At 37.2% G+C, this 20625-nt stretch overlaps 1 protein-coding gene across 1 annotated transcript in view; it reads left to right on the top strand.

Annotated features, from left to right (window-relative positions):
* LOC115210755 (calcineurin subunit B type 1) overlaps positions 1–20625 on the top strand; it is a 63245-nt gene that overhangs the window by 21328 nt on the left and 21292 nt on the right. The window contains exon 2 of the mRNA XM_029779470.2: positions 2010–2049. Coding sequence (XP_029635330.1) covers positions 2010–2049 — 40 coding nt within the window. The remainder of the gene's footprint in view (positions 1–2009; positions 2050–20625) is intronic.

The raw sequence follows: 20625 nt of genomic DNA, 5'->3' as shown, positions 1-20625 counted from the left end.
AGCTGGAGACGATGTCTCCTGGGGCTAAGTTACAGCAACATTCATCCTAAGCCAGGACTGCCATGTTATGTTGGCAAATAATCTTTACTCCAAAGTACTGTTGCTGAATCTCTCTCGTTGTGAGATTTACAAATAGTAATTCTCTAATTAGTCAAAGTTGCCCAAAATATGATCCTATAGTTTTATTTTTTTACTAAAAATAATTAGTGTCCCATAATGTATGATATTTCCAGCTGCTATTCTCTGAATGCATGCCAAAATAACGATTTTTTTTTTATACAGGCTTAAAATTCAGATTTTGGAAGCCATGACCTCAAAGTATTATCATTGTAACAATTACAATTGGAAACTGAAAACATGTTGAGGTACCTGTTTATCAAGAGCATTCAGCCATACAACAATGTTCACAGCTATTTGGATATGAAATAACAATGGAAGAAGCTTTGTGATTGATTGATATGAGACTCAAGATTCCAGCTCAAAATTGTAAACTGGACATTGTAGTGTGTCTTTACTGTGCTGGTTTCAACCTAGCTAGAAAATGGCTATTAACCCCCTTCTCACACTAGATTTGGTAGGGCTTAGGATAAGCATCCAGTTGTTTCCAAATAAAGACAGCAGACAGGTGTTTATATTTGCAGACCCATCTAAACCTTACATTAGAAATATAGATATAAAATGATTTAGAAGAAAATTAGTGTTATATTGTGAAGTATATTTGCCACTTAAATGTGGCTAACCACTAAGGGTGGATGCTACTGTAGCTTGTAGCCCAAGGAGAACTTCTCCAGCTGGCTATTGACACACTTTCTGTGCCCTATCAGTATTTGCAAAGGGAAGCCATCTTTCCCATTGTCAACCTGACATGATACACACGGACCCGGGTTTCTGCATATCACGTCAGGATGGAGATGGGAAGGATGGCTTCCTTTTGCAAATACTGATAGGGCACAGAAAGTGTGTCGATAGCCAGCTGGAGAAGATGTTCTCCTGGGGCTACAAGCTACTGTTCAGAGAATTATTATAGTGTTATATTCTTATATTGGTAAATTAGTAGTGTTAAAATAGTAACGAAGTCTGAATTATCTGGCACTTTTCAATCTTTTTTAATGATTGAAAAAAAAGATGTGGAAGGCAAAATGTTAGTAATTTGGAACAAGAATGTAAATTTATTCAATCACTTAATAATTGTTACCTGTATTTATATGATCAACCCTAGCAGAACCTTTTATGAGGTCATATGGCCTGTTGGAAATATCCAAGCATTCCAACCAGTCATATCCAGCCCAAATAATCTACCTGTTTTTTGTGTTTAAACTGACCACATCTGGCCTCTCACACCTACTCTGCAATGTCATTCTAAAAGTAAACAATCACATCATCGAAATACAGAAGCGACAAGATAATACGTGGTTAATTCAAAACAATGTGAATAAATAAGCATTACACTTGACTGAGCAATCTGAATATGAAAAGATTACGGAACAAAATAACAGAAAATCTTTATAGGCGCAGGAGTGGCTGTGTGGTAAGTAGCTTGCTAACCGACCACATGGTTCCGGGTTAAGTCCCACTGCATGGCATCTTGGGCAAGTGTCTTCTGCTATAGCCCCGGGCCGACCAATGCCTTGTGAGTGGATTTGGTAGACGGAAACTGAAAGAAGCCTGTCATATATATGTATATATATATATATATATATGCGTGTACGTGTTTGTGTGTCTGTGTTTGTCCCCCTGGCATTGCTTGACAAGCGATGCTGGTGTGTTTACGTCCCCGTCACTTAGCGGTTCAGCAAAAGAGACCGATAGAATAAGTACTGGGCTTACAAAGGATAAGTCCTGGGGTCGATTTGCTCGATTAAAGGCGGTGCTCCAGCATGGCTGCAGTCAAATGACTGAAACGAGTAAAAGAGAGAAAGAGAGTGAGACTGACTGAAAGTTATATTCCAATATTTTTTTGTTTTTTCTCGCTTTCAAATATCTGATCAATTTTCGCTGTCTCTTTTTAGGGTAATGAAAACTCACTGCCAATGGAGCTTTGCTCCAACTGTAAGTATATCTTCTATTTATTCTCAATGTTTGCTGTTTCTCCTTTAGATTTACTAATTTGTAAAACTTCTTAATGACTTGTTGTGATGAGGAAATAGTTGTCATATCACTTTGAAAAATGGTTTTAAATTTTTAACTTTCCTGTGAGATGGGATTTCTTCTCCTCACCTTTTGTTTTTTTTTCTGCCATAATCTAACCTGAGTAAAATCTCAATGGTACAATGATGATGAAGTTGGAATATTTCATTTTTCTTCAAATATTTTTTAAAAAAATGTATGATAAAAATAACAATGAAATATGCCAAACAGTAATCTCTGCAGTTTATCAGAAAATTCTGTCTAAAAGTATAGTAATTGATTTCCTGATTTCTATGGAAATCATCAGTTGTTTTTAAAAAGCTTTTGATAATACTATCCTTTTCCGTTAGCTCTTGGAAAAAATTTTAATAAGCATTTGCTAACAAAATATTTGTTGGTTAAAAAATACCATTATTACTTTCAGCACTGAGCTGTTCTGGTGGCACCATTTTACAGTTTATTTGGTTGTCTTTTTACAGAGTCAAATAAACAGTGCCAGTGATAAGTCACGATAAACGTCGCCCTTTTCAAGCCTAGCCAGGCTAATGGGCCTGTTTTCCTGGTTTCTGTGGTGTATGTGTTCCCCCCAGCTGGACGGGACGCCAATCCATCACAGTGTTACTCAAAAAACAGGAAGAGAAAGTTGTGGTAAAAGAGTACAACAGGGGTTACCACCACCCTCTGCTGGAGCCTCATGGAGCTTTTTAGGTGTTTTTGCTCAATAAACAAACACAACGCCTGGTCTGGGAATCAAAACCGCGAGTCTGCTGCCCTAACCACTGGGCCATTGCACCTCCACAGTGATAAGTCAACCACCTGTAATTTCATTTATGAGGATAGAACTCAGTTGATTTAGTGACATTTGTGATGAAAATTTTAAAGGATCTAATTGAAATTTTAAAAATTGTGAATGGATTATTGGATGAGCATTCTACACTATTGAAAATATAGGAACTTGATAGAAATAAGTGATGGCCTGTGTTTTTATACTTAAGCTACTTTTTACTACCCTTAATGGTGCACAGACCATTGACAACTTTGCTCCAGTGTTCTCAACTCTGGGTTTTTTCTGCTTCTCTCCATGGGGTTCCTGCTTTTTTTGACCTTGCAGCTTTTTGGATTTTGCTACACCATGTTATATGTTTTCCTGGGGGAAGGTTTTCCTCTCCCTAATGCTATTAGTTTCGAATTTTTATTAATACATCTGTAACTTTGCATTCTTGTCCCTATCCAAAATCATTTTTGCCTCTGGCAAGAGGTGGTCCATCTTAGTCTGGCCTCTCCTTTGACCTGTCCAACATGGGAGGCCTACAAGATGCTTGCACTTTACTGGCATAGCTCTCCAGGTCATTGACACAAGCCACTTCACCACAACAAGGACTAGTCATCCTAGTGGGATGGCTTATATTGGCAAAAACTAATTAATAGCATATGTAGAATAAAATATAAAACCGTTTTAAAGATTCGTGAAAAGCTAAAAGGAATAAAGATTGAAATGAAGGAAGACTTACCTGCCACATAATTATATTTGATTTCAAAAGGCCAACCCAAAGACGATAAGCTAGTGTTTGAAGTGTTGGACTCAAAAACATGGTTGTGGATTCTTGCATCATATGGTACATATATCTCTTTCATCACGGTATTCATCTCCTATTTCTCCACTTTACTCAGTCGAAATGAATATCAGCTGGTGCTGCTCTCACTCCATCTGTCACATCCTGGATGTTCCATTAGTCAAGTGTATGAGGAATGAGTAGGTGTGTATTCTATGTCTGAATACGATTACAATCGGTGAAAGCATGGTACATGATACCAATTCATATTTGATTCCAAGTAATAACTGTAGTTTTTAGTTAACCTCAACAGCTTTGAAAAATATAATAGAATGCTATTAATTCAATTTATTGGTTAATAAATAGATGTTAATTGGGTAAGCTAAGAATAAAAAGATGCATGAAAAATGTAATTGGCAAAAATTCATAGTTTTGAATATAATTTCAAACTATTCACTTTTTGCTACATTTTGAAGGAAACTATTAACTCTATAATTTGCTTTATCTGTTATCAGGAAAAAATAATTAGTAGGTCTAAAGGCATGATTGTAAAAGTTACAACAATTGCCAGACAAAATAACTGTTTGTATGCAATATTGTTGTTCCAATGTAAAAGATCCTTGGAGCTTATCCAAATTTTCAATTTTGTCGTTTTCTTTATATAATTCAAATGTGAAACATCAAGAATTGTTGACAAGTGTTATAGGGTTAAACATTATTTTAAAGAATTAAGTTTGAAACTCATCTGGTTTACTTTATTAATTGCAATGCTTCAGAGAAAGGCTTACATCTTTTGAGTGCAAACCCTTTTGGAGAGATCATCAAAAATAAGAAAACTTACTTGAAAATAGATTTTGATGATGAAGAAAGGAAACCTTAAATGTATATCTGATTACAAAATGCCAGATAAACTATTTCTTATGAGCTTAATATTTTAATTGATCCTTTTAACTCTTCTGCTACCAACTATTTGAGACATTCTTCCGGGCTGTTTTTATCTTAATACAAAACTCTTTATCTTAAAGTATTCTTCATAATTTTACAGAAGTATTCTTCATAATTTTACAGAAGAACCTTTTATGTTCCAAACACCAGATTAAAATAGATATAAATGAAAAAGTTATTTTACTATATACAACCAAATTCTTGATTCTTTTCAAATTCATAGAAATACACAGTGTATTTTACTAGAAATATGGTTATGAAAGAGTTAAACATATTATACCCCATTTTTTAGTTATATTCTTGCTTCTTACTCTAGCAAGGTGTCCAGCCACCAGTCATTTCAAATTGATGCAAAAGTTTATTTCTTGATATCACATTAAAGGTTTAGTCACAATTTCAGTCTAGTGGAAAACGATCAGACCAATGAGGAAACGTGGAGCCTTGAGAACATGGGCCCATGAGCTTAAAGAAAGTGACTTTTCAAATGACTCTAACATTTGAGTTGGCCTGGTTAGTGTCATTTGTTTTCAAATGAAGATCTATACAATCTTTTGCAAATTTCTTCAAATGACGATAATTTACAATTATTTTATTTTTCTAATTATTTTATCTCTCTAATATCAAGTTAATTTTAAGATGATCAAGAACAAAAGAATAAAATCATCAAATGTAATATCAAACCAAGTTAGTATATAATATTATATACTTGAATTATTAAGGCCACTCTTTCAAATCATCAAAGACTCCAAATATCTGAAATTCAAAGAAAACAAATATTAAATGCATTAAAAAGTTTTATGAATTCTGAAAATTTGTGATGACTATATAAATATTAATGTCATTTGACTTGGAAATATAAGCCATTTATGCACTTCTGCAAATGAACATTTGTACATTTAGTACTTGCACAAATGTATACATTTTAATTTTGATTTTTTTTTCACTTGCACAGTGAACATGTTTGTGCCTGGCCATTCTACATCATGATTGAAAAAATACTTGCAAGGCTTAGTGTAGTCCAAACAGGAACTATTTTTGTCTCTTGTCCATCCATGGTTGCAGAGGCCTTGCACAAGCATCATAGGCTCATTAGCTGTAATCCAAACCCCTGCTTGAAAGAGTGTCCTTTCAAGAAGCTGGTCCAAAGCATTGTTTGTTGGGGTGGGGGTATTCTTTCCACATTCCTGATCTTGTGACATCTTCATTCTCTTGAGATCAACATTGGCATCACCAGAGGATGAATCATTGGAGTACAGCCCACAGAAAAACTGTATCACAAGATCTTCCAGTTGTGCTAATATGAAGTATTAGCAGCAACAGTAGCTTCTTTAATAAGGTGTGGAATATTGTTCTTTGTCTTCAAACAGTAGCAGTTTCTCTTAAACTTGCAAGATGATGTGGTGTCTGAACCAGAGAAAGCACGAAAAAGAAAGCAATTACTTTGCATGTTGTCTCTCCTAAGCCTGAGGCAATAACATTGAGGGAGATCATTTTGATTTCTTTTCCAGCTTTGAATGAAATCCAAAGTTTTCTGCCTCTGGGTTTGCAATGACGGTGTGATGGAAATTACTCAGAAGTAACATCTGTGTCTCCTGTATGGACCATCCCAAGGGATGAATATTGGAAGGCATGAAGAAGGTGCACCATAAGACGAGTATCATCTTGTCATGATTGCATTGTCCTACAGGACTACCATTTCCTTGCATGGAAGTTATGCACAGACACATCATCTTGGAACTATACTGACATAAGTTTTATCGAAAGGTATGAAAACAACTCCTTCTTGTTATCTGCATTTGCCAAAAAGTTCTGCCAGTTTTCTGGGATCTTGGCACTTTCAGACACATGCTGTTGTATACCTGTTCATAGTTCTCACTTATGCCAACTTTGGTTGTTGATGTATGATAGCGGTCTTGGACAGTATCACACGTGATTTTTGTGTAGAAAGCAATCCTGAAGACTTTTCCCCAGACAGTTGTTCCCTGCAGTGTGAATCAGTGCACCACCATCAATAATAAACTAAGAAATATCTGGTGCCATTAATTTCTCATCGCCATTCATGTCATTGGTTGGACTAGTTTCCATGGTGAATGTCCAAGTTGAGAGCTCTTTCAGAAGAAGGTAATTCATGGCAGAAAAATTCATCCAGGTTTCTGCAACAGCTATCCAGTGGAACAAATTCCTGTCTAAAACAGTCTGAGTATTACTTGCAGTTCTGGACTTTTTGCTTAAGCACTGAGATTTCCGTTCATGGAAAAGCAACAACTATTTGGGAAGTTATATTATTTCTATTCTCTTGTATTCTAAAATTTGGATAGGAATTGTACAAGACTTATCATACAATTTATCACCTAGTGTTACCAGGCCTGCATTGATTTCCACAAAATGATTTCCAGTGCTCAGAATGGCATCTATCAAGTCTGTAACATGATGCTGAAAATTGCTACGATGCCCTTCTTTCTCATGATAAGGCTTCTCATCATCATTCCCATAACTTGTTTTTGTGAATTGCTCCACAATATGGCTAACCTTGGGAACCCATACAGAATCTTGTGCTCTAACATGATAGGGTTTCCAATGATACAGTCTCTCCACCAGCTTCTGTCACTTTTATTTAATAAATTAATTTTTGTCTTCTTTGAGTTTTGTTTGTTTAGAGTATTTGATAATATGCAGATGTGGTCTTTATAATTATTGTATTTAATATTATATCAACCATTTGATACGTGCAGGTGGCACCCACTACACTCACAGAGTGATTGGCGTTACGAAGGGCATCCAGCTGTAGAAACATTGCCAGATAAGACCGGAGCCTGGTGCAGCCTTCTGGCTTCCCAGATCCCCGGTCGAACCGTCCAACCCATGCTAGCATGGAGAACGGACGTTAAACGATGATGATGATGATGATTTCATATTAAATTTGATGATTTTTCTCTTTTTGTTTCTCAACAATTTTGAATTGTCTTCTCAAATGACTTTGATGTTAAAGGATTATTACTGTACCTTATGGAGATAGAATAATCATCATCATCATTTAGCGTCCGCTTTCCATGCTAGCATGGGTTGGACGGTTCAACTGTGGTCTGTGAAGCCAGAAGGCTGCATCAGGCCCAGTCTGATCTGGCAGTGTTTCTACGGCTGGATGCCCTTCCTAACGCCAACCACTCCGTGAGTGTAGTGGGGGATTTTTACGTGCCACCGGCATTAGGCCAGTCGGGGCGGTGCTGGCAACGGTCACGAACGGATGGTTCTCTTACGTGCCACCGGCACTGGTAACTCAGCTGCAATTTCCATTGATCGATTTCGATTCTGATCCTCACTTGCCTCAACAGGTCTTCACAAGTAGAGTTTTGTGTCCCAAGAAGGGAAGGTATGCATACGCAGGCTGGCTCCATCCCATGTAGAAGGCCACGGGTTATCATAAATATAATTGCAGATCCTCATTTGAAAGCAAACAGAACCAAAAATGTTCAAATCAAATCATTAACTCAGCATGAGAGCAATTTGAATATTGTCACTTTTATTGATGACACAAGAACTATTCCAGATTTTCACTTATATCCTAAAGCTTGATCAAAATATGTTGTAGCTTAGCCCCACGTCAATCTTGATTGAACAGCCCTATAATCAAAGGCATAATAACCTTGGCTACCCTATATATAGGGCTAAATTATCCAATGTGTCCTTCCATCTTTAAGGTAGTAGGATGTAATTTGAGGAACATTTGGCAGCTTGTCTTAACTGTTCAAGCAAGCACATAGGTCTCTTTCAAATGGAGAGGATATAGCTGTGTGGTTAAGTAGTTTGCTTTGTAGCCAATTGGTTTTGGGTTCAATTCCAATGTGCAGTTCCTTCCACTGTAGCTCTGTGCCAATCAATGCTTTGCAAGTGAATTTGGTTGCAGAAAACTGTGAGGAAGCCTGTTGTGTGTGTGTGTTGTATTTGTCCATCACCTCTTGACAACTGGTGTTGGTTTGTTTACTTCCCATAACTTAGTTGTTTGGCAAAAGAGACTGATATAATATGTATCGGGCTTAAAAAATAAGTACTGGATTGACTAAAACCTATCAGGTAGTTCTCCTAGCATGGTTGCAGCTCAGTGACTGAAACTAGAAAAAGATGAAAGATAATCCACAAAAATCAGCAGCTTATTTTGGTAACACCCTTTATAAATAATGACAACAATAGTATTTACATTTATTCAGTACTAACTCCATTTATTTACTCACACCATCAACAGGATTTTTTTTTCTTTTTGCCATGAACAAGTGTAGCTTACCATTGGTGATGATGATAGTGAGGTTACAAAGAAGTGACACTGCATTGTAATTTTATGTATATATATATATATATATATATATATATATTGGGTTGTCTGGAAAGATTGTGTCGATTTTTAAAGGAAAGAAAAAGGTCAATATAAATACTTGCCATTACATTTTTAATCAACCAAATATGAACCATTTTGTTGCACGATGCTTCTCCATCTTTCCTTTAACTTGAAAATACCATCTCCCAGAATTGAGATGGTTTCATGGCAAAGAATTCATCAAGGTATCTTTTTACGTCATCCAAGGAATTGAAATTTTACGATTAAGACTATTCTGCAGAGACCTGAATAAGTGGAAATCCGAAGCAATATGTTGTGAATATGGAGGGTGGGGTAACACATCCCAGCTGAGGTGTAGCAATTTTTGTCTGGTTCCCAAAGCATCAAGTGCTGAAAATGAACTTTCTTATCTTCCATTTTAAAGGGTTACAAAATTAACACAGGTTATAGGAACATAAACCTTCTTCCACGAAAAGATAGCTTAAACTGTGCTCTAAATGGAGGTGTAGCCAAATCCTATTTTATGAACTCAACTATGTTCTAAAATAAGTCGAAAGGGGATCTTTTCGGTTTGAACGGCAGTTTTTTCTAGTGGTGTCATATGAAATTGTTACCCATAATTATGACCCTAGTATCAATCTATTGCATTTCAATCTGTGTTAGGGTTAGGGGTGGGGGGAAGGGTATCTTTTTTCTTCAGAAATGTAAATAAACCCAATCTGTTTCTTAAACGAGGGACATATTCATATGGCACAGAATGTTTTCACCTCAAATAGACGTCATTGATTGGTTGAAATTGCAGAAATTGAAGAAAAAAAACAACAAATATCTTACAAACTATAGAATTTTCTCAATAAAGCCAAGAGAAAAAGATGTTTTATAAACACATTCTACCAGTATACGAAGTTTAAAAGTGTTTAGTTACATGGAAATTATTTTAAAATACTGCCGGTCAAACCGAAAAGATCCGTCGAAAGGTAAGCTACTATAAATCGGTACGAACTTTCCAAACAACCTAATATATATATATATATATATATATATATATATATATATATATATATAAAAAGAAAGAAATGACTGGAAAATCATGCCACAAAAGCAAAGATTAGCTATATGACTATAAACTGTATTGAACAAAAGCAATATACATTGCATTTTCCATTAAGAAATGGTTATGTTCTCTGCCCTCCACTGTGTTTCTAGTTCTTTTCAGTCTTCTCTTGTCTTGTATAGTTCTAATGTGAAGCTTTCCTTTCCTCCTCGTCAGATGTTGGCATGGGGTTATATAGGTGTGTACAGTAGCATTTTTCTCTATCATCATCGCTATTGTGTTAGGTAGGTGCCAGCAGCAACACTTCAGAAATATGCTGGTCATTTTTGTTGTTAGCATGTCATCTGGGCTGCCCAAGTATCTTTCTTAGAACAATGCTGTTGCCATAGGTTACTCGCAAAGAATTGGTCATAGGAAAATGTCTATGGCAGACATCTGCTGGTATCATAGTGTTCATACACCAGACATCAGAGCTACTGAAGAACACTTCAACACAATAAGATGTTCTTTAAATATTAGTTTTCCAACAAGGGTTAGGGAGAAGGAAAAAGACAGAGAACATGGTTGAATAATTTAATGTTGTCATTTGTTTTTAATTAAATCTGAGTTGTGGCAACATCATATCAACAACAATTTAACATCTGCCATAAAATTTTTTTTATTATTTCTCTCTTGCATAATAATAATAATAATAATAATAGTTTTATAATAATAATGATGATGATGCTTTCTAAAATATGTACAAAGCCTGAAATTTTAGGGGAGGGTTTCATTGTGTACTTTGACTTCAGTGCTTAACTGATACTTATTAACCCCATAAGGATAAAAGGCAAAGTCAGCCTTAGTGGAATTTGAACTCTGACATTTAGCCAGAAGAAATGCTGCTAAGCATTTTGTCTGGCATGTACTCACAGTTCTGCCACCTCACCATCTTAATAATTATGATAGTAATAATAAATATTAATAGTAATAATAATAATGGTTTCAAATTTTGCCACAAGGGAGGTAATTTGGGTGGGGGAGGGGATGAGTCGATTACATCGACCCCAGTGTTCAACTGGTACTTATTTTATTGACCCCAAAAGGATGAAAGGCAAAGTTGACCTCGACGGAATTTGAACTCAGAACATGGTGACAGACGAAATACCACTAAGGATTTTGCCTGGCATGCTACCGATGCTGTGAGCTCACTACCTTAATAATAATAATTTCAAATTTTTGCATGTGACCAGCAATTTTAGAGGGAGAAATTACTCAGTTACATCAAGCCCAGTACTCTATTGGTAAAGGCGGCGAGCTGGCAGAAACGTTAGCATGCTGGGCGAAATGTTTAGCGGTATTTCGTCTGCCGTTACGTTATGAGTTCAAATACCGCCGAGGTTGACTTTGCCTTTCATCCTTTCGGGGTCGATAAATTAAGTACCAGTTATGCACTGGGGTCCATGTAATCGACTTAATCCGTTTGTTTGTCCCCTCTGTGTTTAGCCCCTTGTGGGTAGTAAAGAAATAGGTATTTTATTTTATTAACCCTGCCAGAAAAGATGAAAGGCAAAGTTGACCCTAGTGAGATTTGAACTCATAAAAAAAAACAGAAAAAAAAATGCTTTGCATTTGAAATTATTTGAAATTTGAAATTACTATCATTATTATTATTAAGGTAGTGAGCTTGCAGCATCGGTAGCATGCCAGGCAAATGCTTTGCTTTTATTTTTTCCAGTGTTGTACCACACTGCCTGAGTACTGTTTTAATGATAATCCTTTTTACTATAGGCAAAACGCCTAAAATTGTGTAGAGAGGGGGAGATAGTTGATTGCATCGACTCCAGTGCCCAAACGGCGCTTATTTTATCAGCCTCATTAGGATGAAAGGCACAGTCAACCTTGGAGGAATTTGAACTCAGAACAGTAAAGATGACGGAAATTCTACTTAGCACCTTGTCTGGCATGATAATGCTTCTGCTAGCTTGCTACTAATAATGTTAATGATGATAATACTAGTACTTTTTACATCCTTTTTCAAAAAGAAATGTCCAATTTCTGTTGAGAAACACACACACACATACACTCACACTCTCTCTCCTCACCTCACTACAACTGTGCTTTTACAAACCTTCAATAGTTAATCCTTGTCTTTTCAATTCTAATTGTTATTCTGTTTAGTAAATAACAAAGTTTTCATGCACCAAGAATATTTATATTCTATTACTTTTCTAACTTAACCATCTTCAGGTGTCTGGCCATTTACATACCTGTCCATCTGTCTGTTTCTGCCTACCTGTCTATTTTCAAAGGAACTACATCATCATCATCATCATCATCGTTTAGCGTCCGCTTTCTATGCTAGCATGGGTTGGACGGTTCAACTGGGGTCTGGTATGCCATGGAGGCTGCACCAGGCTCCAGTCTGGTTTGGCAGTGTTTCTACAGCTGGATTCCCTTCTTAACGCCAACTACTCCATGAGTGTAGTGGGTGCTTTTTACGTGCCACCAGCACAGGTGCCAGACGAGTCTGGCAAACAGCCACGATCGGATGGTGCTTTTTATGTGCCACCGGCACGGGGGCCAGGCAAGGCTGGCAACGGCCATGAATGGATGGTGCTTTTTACGGGCCAACTGCACGAGGCCAGTCGGGGCAGCGCTGGCAACGGCCACGTTCGGTTACGTCTAATCATAATGGTTTCTTTCATCTTGATATTAAGCCACCTGTATCCTATAGAAGCAGTATTATATTAAAATAACTACCTATGTAGCATACTTAATGTAAATACGTTGTTGAAAGACAATTTCCTACAGTATTTGTCCAGAGATAACATCTTTTATGGTCGTGCTGTGTTTAAAAACAATATATATCAGGTGTGATAAGTAGCTTGCTTACCAACCACATGGTTCTGGGTTCAGTCCCACTGTGTGGCGCCTTAGGCAAGCGTTTTCTACTATAGCCTCAGGCCGACCAAAGCCTTGTGAGTGGATTTGGTAGACAGAAACTGAAAGAAGCCCGTTGTATATATGTATGTGTGTGTATATGTTTATGTGTCTGTGTTTGTCCCCCCCAACATCACTTGACAACCGATGGTGGTGTGTTTACATCCCCGCAACTTAGCGGTTCAGCAAAAGAGACTGATAGAATAAGTACTAGGCTTACAAAGAATGAGTCCTGGGGTCGATTTGCTCAACTAAAGGCGGCACTCCAGCATAGCCGCAGTCAAATGACTGAAACAAGTAAAAGGAGTAAGGATCATTCCAGCAGCAGCTAGTGAGAACACCAGATGCTTTTCAGCATTGTTGGACCTTATCAGTGGTGTGTACACATCTAAGCATGTGACAACCTTGACAAAGACCAATCAGGCCAAAATACTTCTGTTCTCACTAGCCAGTACTGGGGTAATTTCCATCTCCCTCTGACATGTCCTTGAGACATCATCATCATTTAACGTTTGCTTTCCATGCTAGCATGGGTTGGACGATTTGACCGAGGACTGGTGAACCAGATGGCTGCACCAGGCTCCAATCTTGATCTGGCAGAGTTTCTACAGCTGGATACCCTTCCTAATGCCAACCACTCCGAGAATGTAGTGGGTGCTTTTACGTGCCACCACATGAGGGCCAGTCAGGCAGTACTGGCAATGGCCACGGAAAAATTGTGGGGTTTTTTTTACGTGTCACCTGCACACCAGCACAAGTGCCAGTAAGGCGACGCTGGTATCGAGCACACTCGAATGGTGCTTTTTATGTGCCACCAGCATGAACATCAGTTAGCTGCTCTGGCAACGATCACGCTTGGATGGTGCTCTAAGTGCTCCACTAGCAAGGATGCCAGTCATCGAATTTGATTTCGATTTCCCTTGCCTCAACAGGTCTTCGCAAGCAGTGTCCAATGAAAGCAAGGTATGCATAAATGTTAGAAAAATTGCCTTTGAATGATATATTTACATTACGTATGATATAGATGGCTATTTCATGCCAACTACTTTTAAGCAAGGAAATAAGGGCAGAAAATAAATAAATAAATAAATAAAACAACTAAAGGATGTAGAATTTAAATCATTTCATTAGCACACTGCTTTAGCCATGACAAACTGTTGTTTACTCTCTCCATTTAGCTGTAGTGAATGCAATTACCATCATTAGCTTCGTGATCAGTGATCTTCACTGGTGCTCTAATAATACAAGAAGTCAGTGAACTTACCAATCAGACATAACTGTTTAACCCTTTAGCATTTAAACCGGCCAAAAGTATTCTGCCTGTTTTATGTTCAAACTGGCCAGATCTGGTCTCTCAGACCAACCCTACAATATTGTTTTAAAAATTAACAGCTACCTCATCAAAATTTCATAGCTACAAGATAAGACATGATTAGTTCAAAACAATGTGGATAAAAAAGCATTAATTTTGGCAGAATGATGTGAACACTAAAGGATTAAAACAAATGCAACTAAATGCTGTTTTGCATTTAGTCTGGTGTTTGAGTATTTCTTCTTTGTATATTGTGAGGAGAAGCGAGTTTCAATGTTTTTGGCAGGGCCCTTCTTTGAAAAGAGCAAAGGATAATAATTCTGCTGTTTAAATATACTCTTTGGCAGTTTTAATATGCAAAGTTTATGTAAGAGTTCTGTGACATTTGTTTGGTATATAGAGATATCGTACGGTGAACTTCTAGTGAAGAACAGCAGAGAGCTGCTTCATACAGCATATTGCAGAATTTGCAATCTTTAAACTGTCAAACCTTGTACTCTATTGTTCATATGTTTCATGCAGCTGATTGGCAATATTTATTCAACAACCACTCAGCAACCAATGCATTGCATCTTCTGTTACTACAATGGCTTTTACTTCCCTAGCTTAGCAAGCTGTGAACCACATTCGCTAAAATCCATTTAATGCATCTATCTGTGCATATCTTGTCATACACCCACTAAACCTCACCATAAACATTAAAACAGTCCTTCTTCCCTATAACTGCCCCCATCCCCCAGTGTTTTTCTCTCTCTCTCTCTCTCTCTCTCTCTCTCTCACGCACACGCACACGCACGCACACACACATGCACACATTTAAATCTGAGCATCAGCCATATCAAATTTACCAGGTTAGGAGGATCTGCAAAAGTCAAGTTCTTCCTCAGACTAAATAATAGGTGAACTAAAGTTGGCTTAGACTTCCATTTTCTGCATCATCACTTTAATGTCCATTTTCCATGCTGGCATGGGTTGGACAGCTCTGGCAAGCCAGAGAATTGAATTGACCTCTTTTGGCATGGTTTTTACAACTGAATGCCCTTCCAAATGCCAACCATTTTACAGAGTGTACTGGTGCTTTTTATGCACCACTAGCACTAGTGAGCTTACCAAGTAACCTGCAACTGGGAGAGTAATATTGAAGGAAATGAGAGGTTAAGGTATATTTGAGGGATAGGAACAGGTGTCTTGCTGTAGGAGTGGTACATGGTTATCCTAGTGAGAAAGCAAAGAGGTTGGTTGTGAAGATGTATTGGGGGGCATACTGATATGTTACATAAAGACAAAAAAAAAAGATAAGTGGTGTGGGTGGGTATCCATCTACCTTTCACCTCCCGTACTCTCAGGAACTAACTTACCTACCCATTTTCTTATGATTTGTAAATTAAGTATAACCAGTATATCAGTATCTATTTAGTTAATTATACCTTGCTCCTTTAGAAAACTGATTTCTTACTTTATCACAAAGTGCATTTGTAAAGTAGATGTGATCAATCTCCGCAGGTCAATAAATATATTGCTAATATTACCAATACAAAAGGCAGCAAGCTGATAGAAAAATTAGCATGCCAGGCAAAATGCTTAGCAGCATTCATCTGTCTTTACGTTCTGAGTTCAAGTTCTGTTGATGTCAACTTTGCCTTTCATCCTTCCAGGGTTGATAAAACAAATTATCAGCTGAGTGCTGAGGTTGATGTAATTGACTTGCTCTCTCTCCTCCAAAATTTCTGGTCATGTGCCAATGCATAATTTAAAATCAAAGAGAAATAAAAGTCAGTGAGCTTCGTGGTGTTTGAACTCAGTATAGTGAGACAACTAAACACCATAGCACATCTAGTCTGATACTTTACTGTTTCTGCTATTCCACCGTCTTTTTCTGACAGAATATTGACCTCTTTATATCAAGTAGAGAGATCAATACTATGCTTATCTTGTAATAGAAATGAGATTAAAAACCGCATGTACACCACAATTGATTCTCAAAGGAGATACATCGCCATACATTTACTATTCTTATTTGTAGTAATTTATATATAAAACTGTCTGAAACTATTTCTTCTTTCTCTGAAGCAAGCAGATGTCTGTAGGCTATGTCTCTCACAACTTGCTGCATTGCTATAGCTGTATGCAAAATTTGTTGTGATTATCATAATTCAAATATCTTCCAAGCCCCAAAAGGCTTTTAGGATAGGAAACCAGTCAGTTGCAGATTAACATTCCCAGCTGATTCGGTATCTATTCTTGACAATTAATTAAACTGAAACAATGTAGAACTAAAAGTTCTACACAGAAATAATAAAATGCCTGCAGCAGATTTCGTTTGACAATCTACAAGCAGGTTATCCATTACATTAACTATTTGGTTATTTCACTCAGTCACCATATAGTTAGAGACTTTCAGAATATTAGATAATATTAGGCATAGGAGTGGCTGTGTGGTAAGTAGCTTGTTTACCAACCACATAGTTCCAGGTTCAATCCCACTGCGTGGCACCTTGGGCAAGTGTCTTTTACTCGACCAAAGCCTTGTGAGTGGATTTGGTAGACAGAAACTGAAAGAAGCTCGTCGTATATATGTATATATATGTATGTGTGTGTATGTTTGTGCATCTGTGTTTGTCTCCCTAGCATTGCTTGACAACCACTGTTGGTGTGTTTACTGACTTCAAATCATCCACTGGACAGATTTGATTGAATTCCCATAATTCTGCATTGGATTCCTCTCAAATTTGCCATACCTCATAAGCTGTTAGCAATCTTTGTCTTTATCTTGTCTCTCTGCAAATATTCAAGTGCATTGAACTTCGTGGTAAAAATACTGGAATAATTACTCAGAATATCTCTTAAAATAATACTTTCTGCAAGTAGACATTTACAAATAGCCTACTTCTGTACTGAGGGCCTGTCTTTGTTCTGATGGACCAACCTATTTTTAGTTTGACCAGATTTTAATTTTGGATTTGGTAATACCTTTTGCATATAGAATTCAGCTGAGTATCTGACATTCCCAGTGAATTCAGGACCGAGAGCAAACAAAACAAAGCAAAATGATACAGAGTGTGATTTAGGACAGTGGACAAGGATGAACAGTCAAGCAAAATATAGCCTTCGGGCCAAGAAGATTAGAATAGTGGGTAACACTTAGAAAATATCCTAAACTATTATTATTTAAAACAGCTTGATTTAGTTGCATGTGACTTAAAGTTGCACAGGGTTCTTGCAGAAACTTACAAAATTTTAAGTCACATGGGGCTGAATCAATAACTGTTAAATAATAATATATGTAACTCATACTAAATGTGTTGAGTGTCTCTTTCATTTGTTCACTCACCTGTATATATGTGTGTGTGTATATGTATGTGTATATATATATATATATATATATATATATATATATATAAAACCCAGGGTGCAGAAACAACATACTCCAAAGGAATTTAAAGGTAACATAATCCAAGGGTAGAATAAGAAAATCCATGAATCAGGTACTCCAAATCAGCTCTAGATTATAGAACTGGGTTCATATAGTAACTTCTTCATAAGCACAGCCTTACTTTTTTATTGTAGCGTCAGTTCATGATGGTTAGAAGTTTGAGAATTGCAAGAAGAGTTTCTAGACAAAAACTTGTGAGGAGCATGGCTAAAACTAAAGTATTAGTGAGTGATATTAGAAAGAACAACAATAAGATTGTGGAAGAGATGAGACATGCCTATTAAAACAAAGCTTAAAACATTAGACATTGCTGAAGAAGTGATTCAATAGATAGCTTCATCATCGTTTAACGTCTGTTTTCCATGCTAGCATGGGTTGGACGGTTCAACTGGGGTCTGGGCTCCAGTCTGATCTGGCAGTATTTCTACAGCTGGATGCCCTTCCTAACACCAACCATTCCCTGAGTGTAGTGGGTGCTTTTTATGTGCCACCAGCACCGGGGCCAGGGGAGGCTGGCATCAGCCACGTTCGGATTGTGCTTTTTACGTGCCACCAGCACGAGTATCACATCTACAATTTCCATTTGCTTTTTATTTTGATGTTGATGTACTTGACTCAATAGGTCATGGAAATATATTGTTGTGTTAATAGGTCCATCTAAAGTTTGCATGGGAAGCTTTGAGTGTTGATCTGTTAATAACTTTGACTATGAATATCATTTGAATACACAAGTTATTTTTCTGTTTAAATTTGAGGCCATTTTGTTTTCCACATTAGCTGACATTTTCCACATTAGCTGACATAGATGTGCAAATGTCTGCAATATTTCAATTTTGAAATATCATTAAATGGAGACTTCTACTAATCTCATTCTGTTTTAATTTCCAGTAAGATTACTGTGCTGATGGAAAAGAAGCAGCAAGAATTCTGAAACAGAATACAATTCTCATCAAAAGTTAATTTCATTTTTAAAAAAATGCTATACAGAATATATCTATCTTGCCTTAGAATACAAATTTAATTCATATATTATATGCTGATGATGATGATGCTAATGATAATAATATGTAGCAAGCTGTAATATCAGGCTATATCTCAGCTTCTCTGTTTAATGTATCACTTGTATGATTTCTATTGATTTTCACAGAAACACTTCCTCATGAAGGTAAATTGGCGCCATTGTTCTTATCCTCTTTCAGAATTGATTCAGCTTCTGTTTAGCTGCCATCATCATCTAAGCTCAACAATTGCCTAGTATTGCCAGCATCTCTTGCAGCATTCATACTGCATTAACCAACTTATTACTCAATACAAATATCTATATGGAATTTCCTCTATTTGTTGGTTTATTGTTATTTTGATCTTTCTTTCCATTTTGTACATATGTTATACACATGAACACACAATATAGAATCAACATAAAAATGGAATCTGTCCAACGTAGCAAGATGCAATTAACAACAAATATGTTGGATGCTATGAAATAAATACTTTAACCTATGAAATTGTTAATGAATAAACTTCAGATGTATTGCCTATGATGGGCTTACTCTCAGTAGGTATGGAAATACATAGAAGTTAATTTGAGAGAAAAATTCATATCTTTATGTAGTGTATATTTATTTGTGTGTGTGTCATTGAGCCAAATGACATCGTTGTTTTGGTTGTTGCCACTGTCATGTAAATAGCACCTATGGAATCATAGTAATGGCCATTACTGGTGTCATGTAAATAGCACCCATGCCAGTGGCACGTAAAAAGCATCCATTATACTCTGAGTGGTTGACATTAGGAAGGGCATCCAGCCATAGAAACCATGCCAAATCAGAGTGGAGACTGGTGCAGCCCTCCAGCTGACCAATTCCAGTCAAACCGTCTAACTCATGCCAGCATGGAAAGCAGACGTTAAATGATGACTTTTATACTCTTTGCTCTTTTACTTGTTTCAGTCATTTGACTGTGGCCATGCTGGAGCACCACCTTTAGTCGAGCAAATCGACCCCAGGACTTATTCTTTGTAAGCCTAGTACTTATTCTATCGGTCTCTTTTGCTGAACCACTAAGTTAGGGGGACGTAAACACACCAGCATCGGTTGTCAAGCGATGTTGGGGGGACAAACACAGACACACAAGCATATACACACATACATATATATACATATATACGACTGGCTTTTTTCAGTTTCTGTCTACAAAATCCACTCACAAGGCTTTGGTCGGCCCGAGGCTATAGTAGAAGAAACTTGCCCAAGGTGCCACACAGTGGGGCTGAAGCCGGAACCATGTGGTTGGTAAGCAAGCTACTTACCACACAACCACTCTCACGCCTATATATATGTATATCTATCATTGGTTTGATTTCTGGACCAAATGGTGCATTGCAGCCAGTGATAATCTTGTTAATATTATGATTGAGATATATATGTGTGTGGAGAATGCAGTCACATAGGCAACCAAGGAATCTCGACTTCTGTCATCAATACTGCACTTACTATGTGCCTTTACAAGTTAGGAAGTACTAAAGTGTCAGTATTTCATTGTCACATATGTGCTTGGTACTCTAACCACCACAATGGTAACCCCCTGATAGCCAAGACCTTTGTTTTGCAATTCAGTACAAGATAATGGTGCAAGAAAGCTTAACAGTAGCAGGGAGGTGGGCTGCACATCTTCCAGTATCACAATTTTTTGCTCTGAAAAAGGTGACCCAGAGGACTGGTGCCATCTCCCAACTATGAGAGGTGACCAAAATTCCACTCTGTTAGACACTCTTTTAAACCTTGTTTTTTTTTTTTTTCTTTGAAATTTACTGTCTCAGTCTTCATCTACCTGTGTTCATCCACAAGGTAATAGAACTGTGCAGGTGAGTCACCCAACTATGGCTAATGAGACTTATGTACCTGCCTGACACAAATTCTGACAAAGATCTAGGGACAATCACTTACAAAG

The sequence above is a fragment of the Octopus sinensis genome, linkage group LG4, assembly GCF_006345805.1.
Source record: "Octopus sinensis linkage group LG4, ASM634580v1, whole genome shotgun sequence".
Lineage (NCBI taxonomy): Eukaryota > Metazoa > Mollusca > Cephalopoda > Octopoda > Octopodidae > Octopus > Octopus sinensis.
This window is presented reverse-complemented; position numbering and strand designations above follow the sequence as displayed.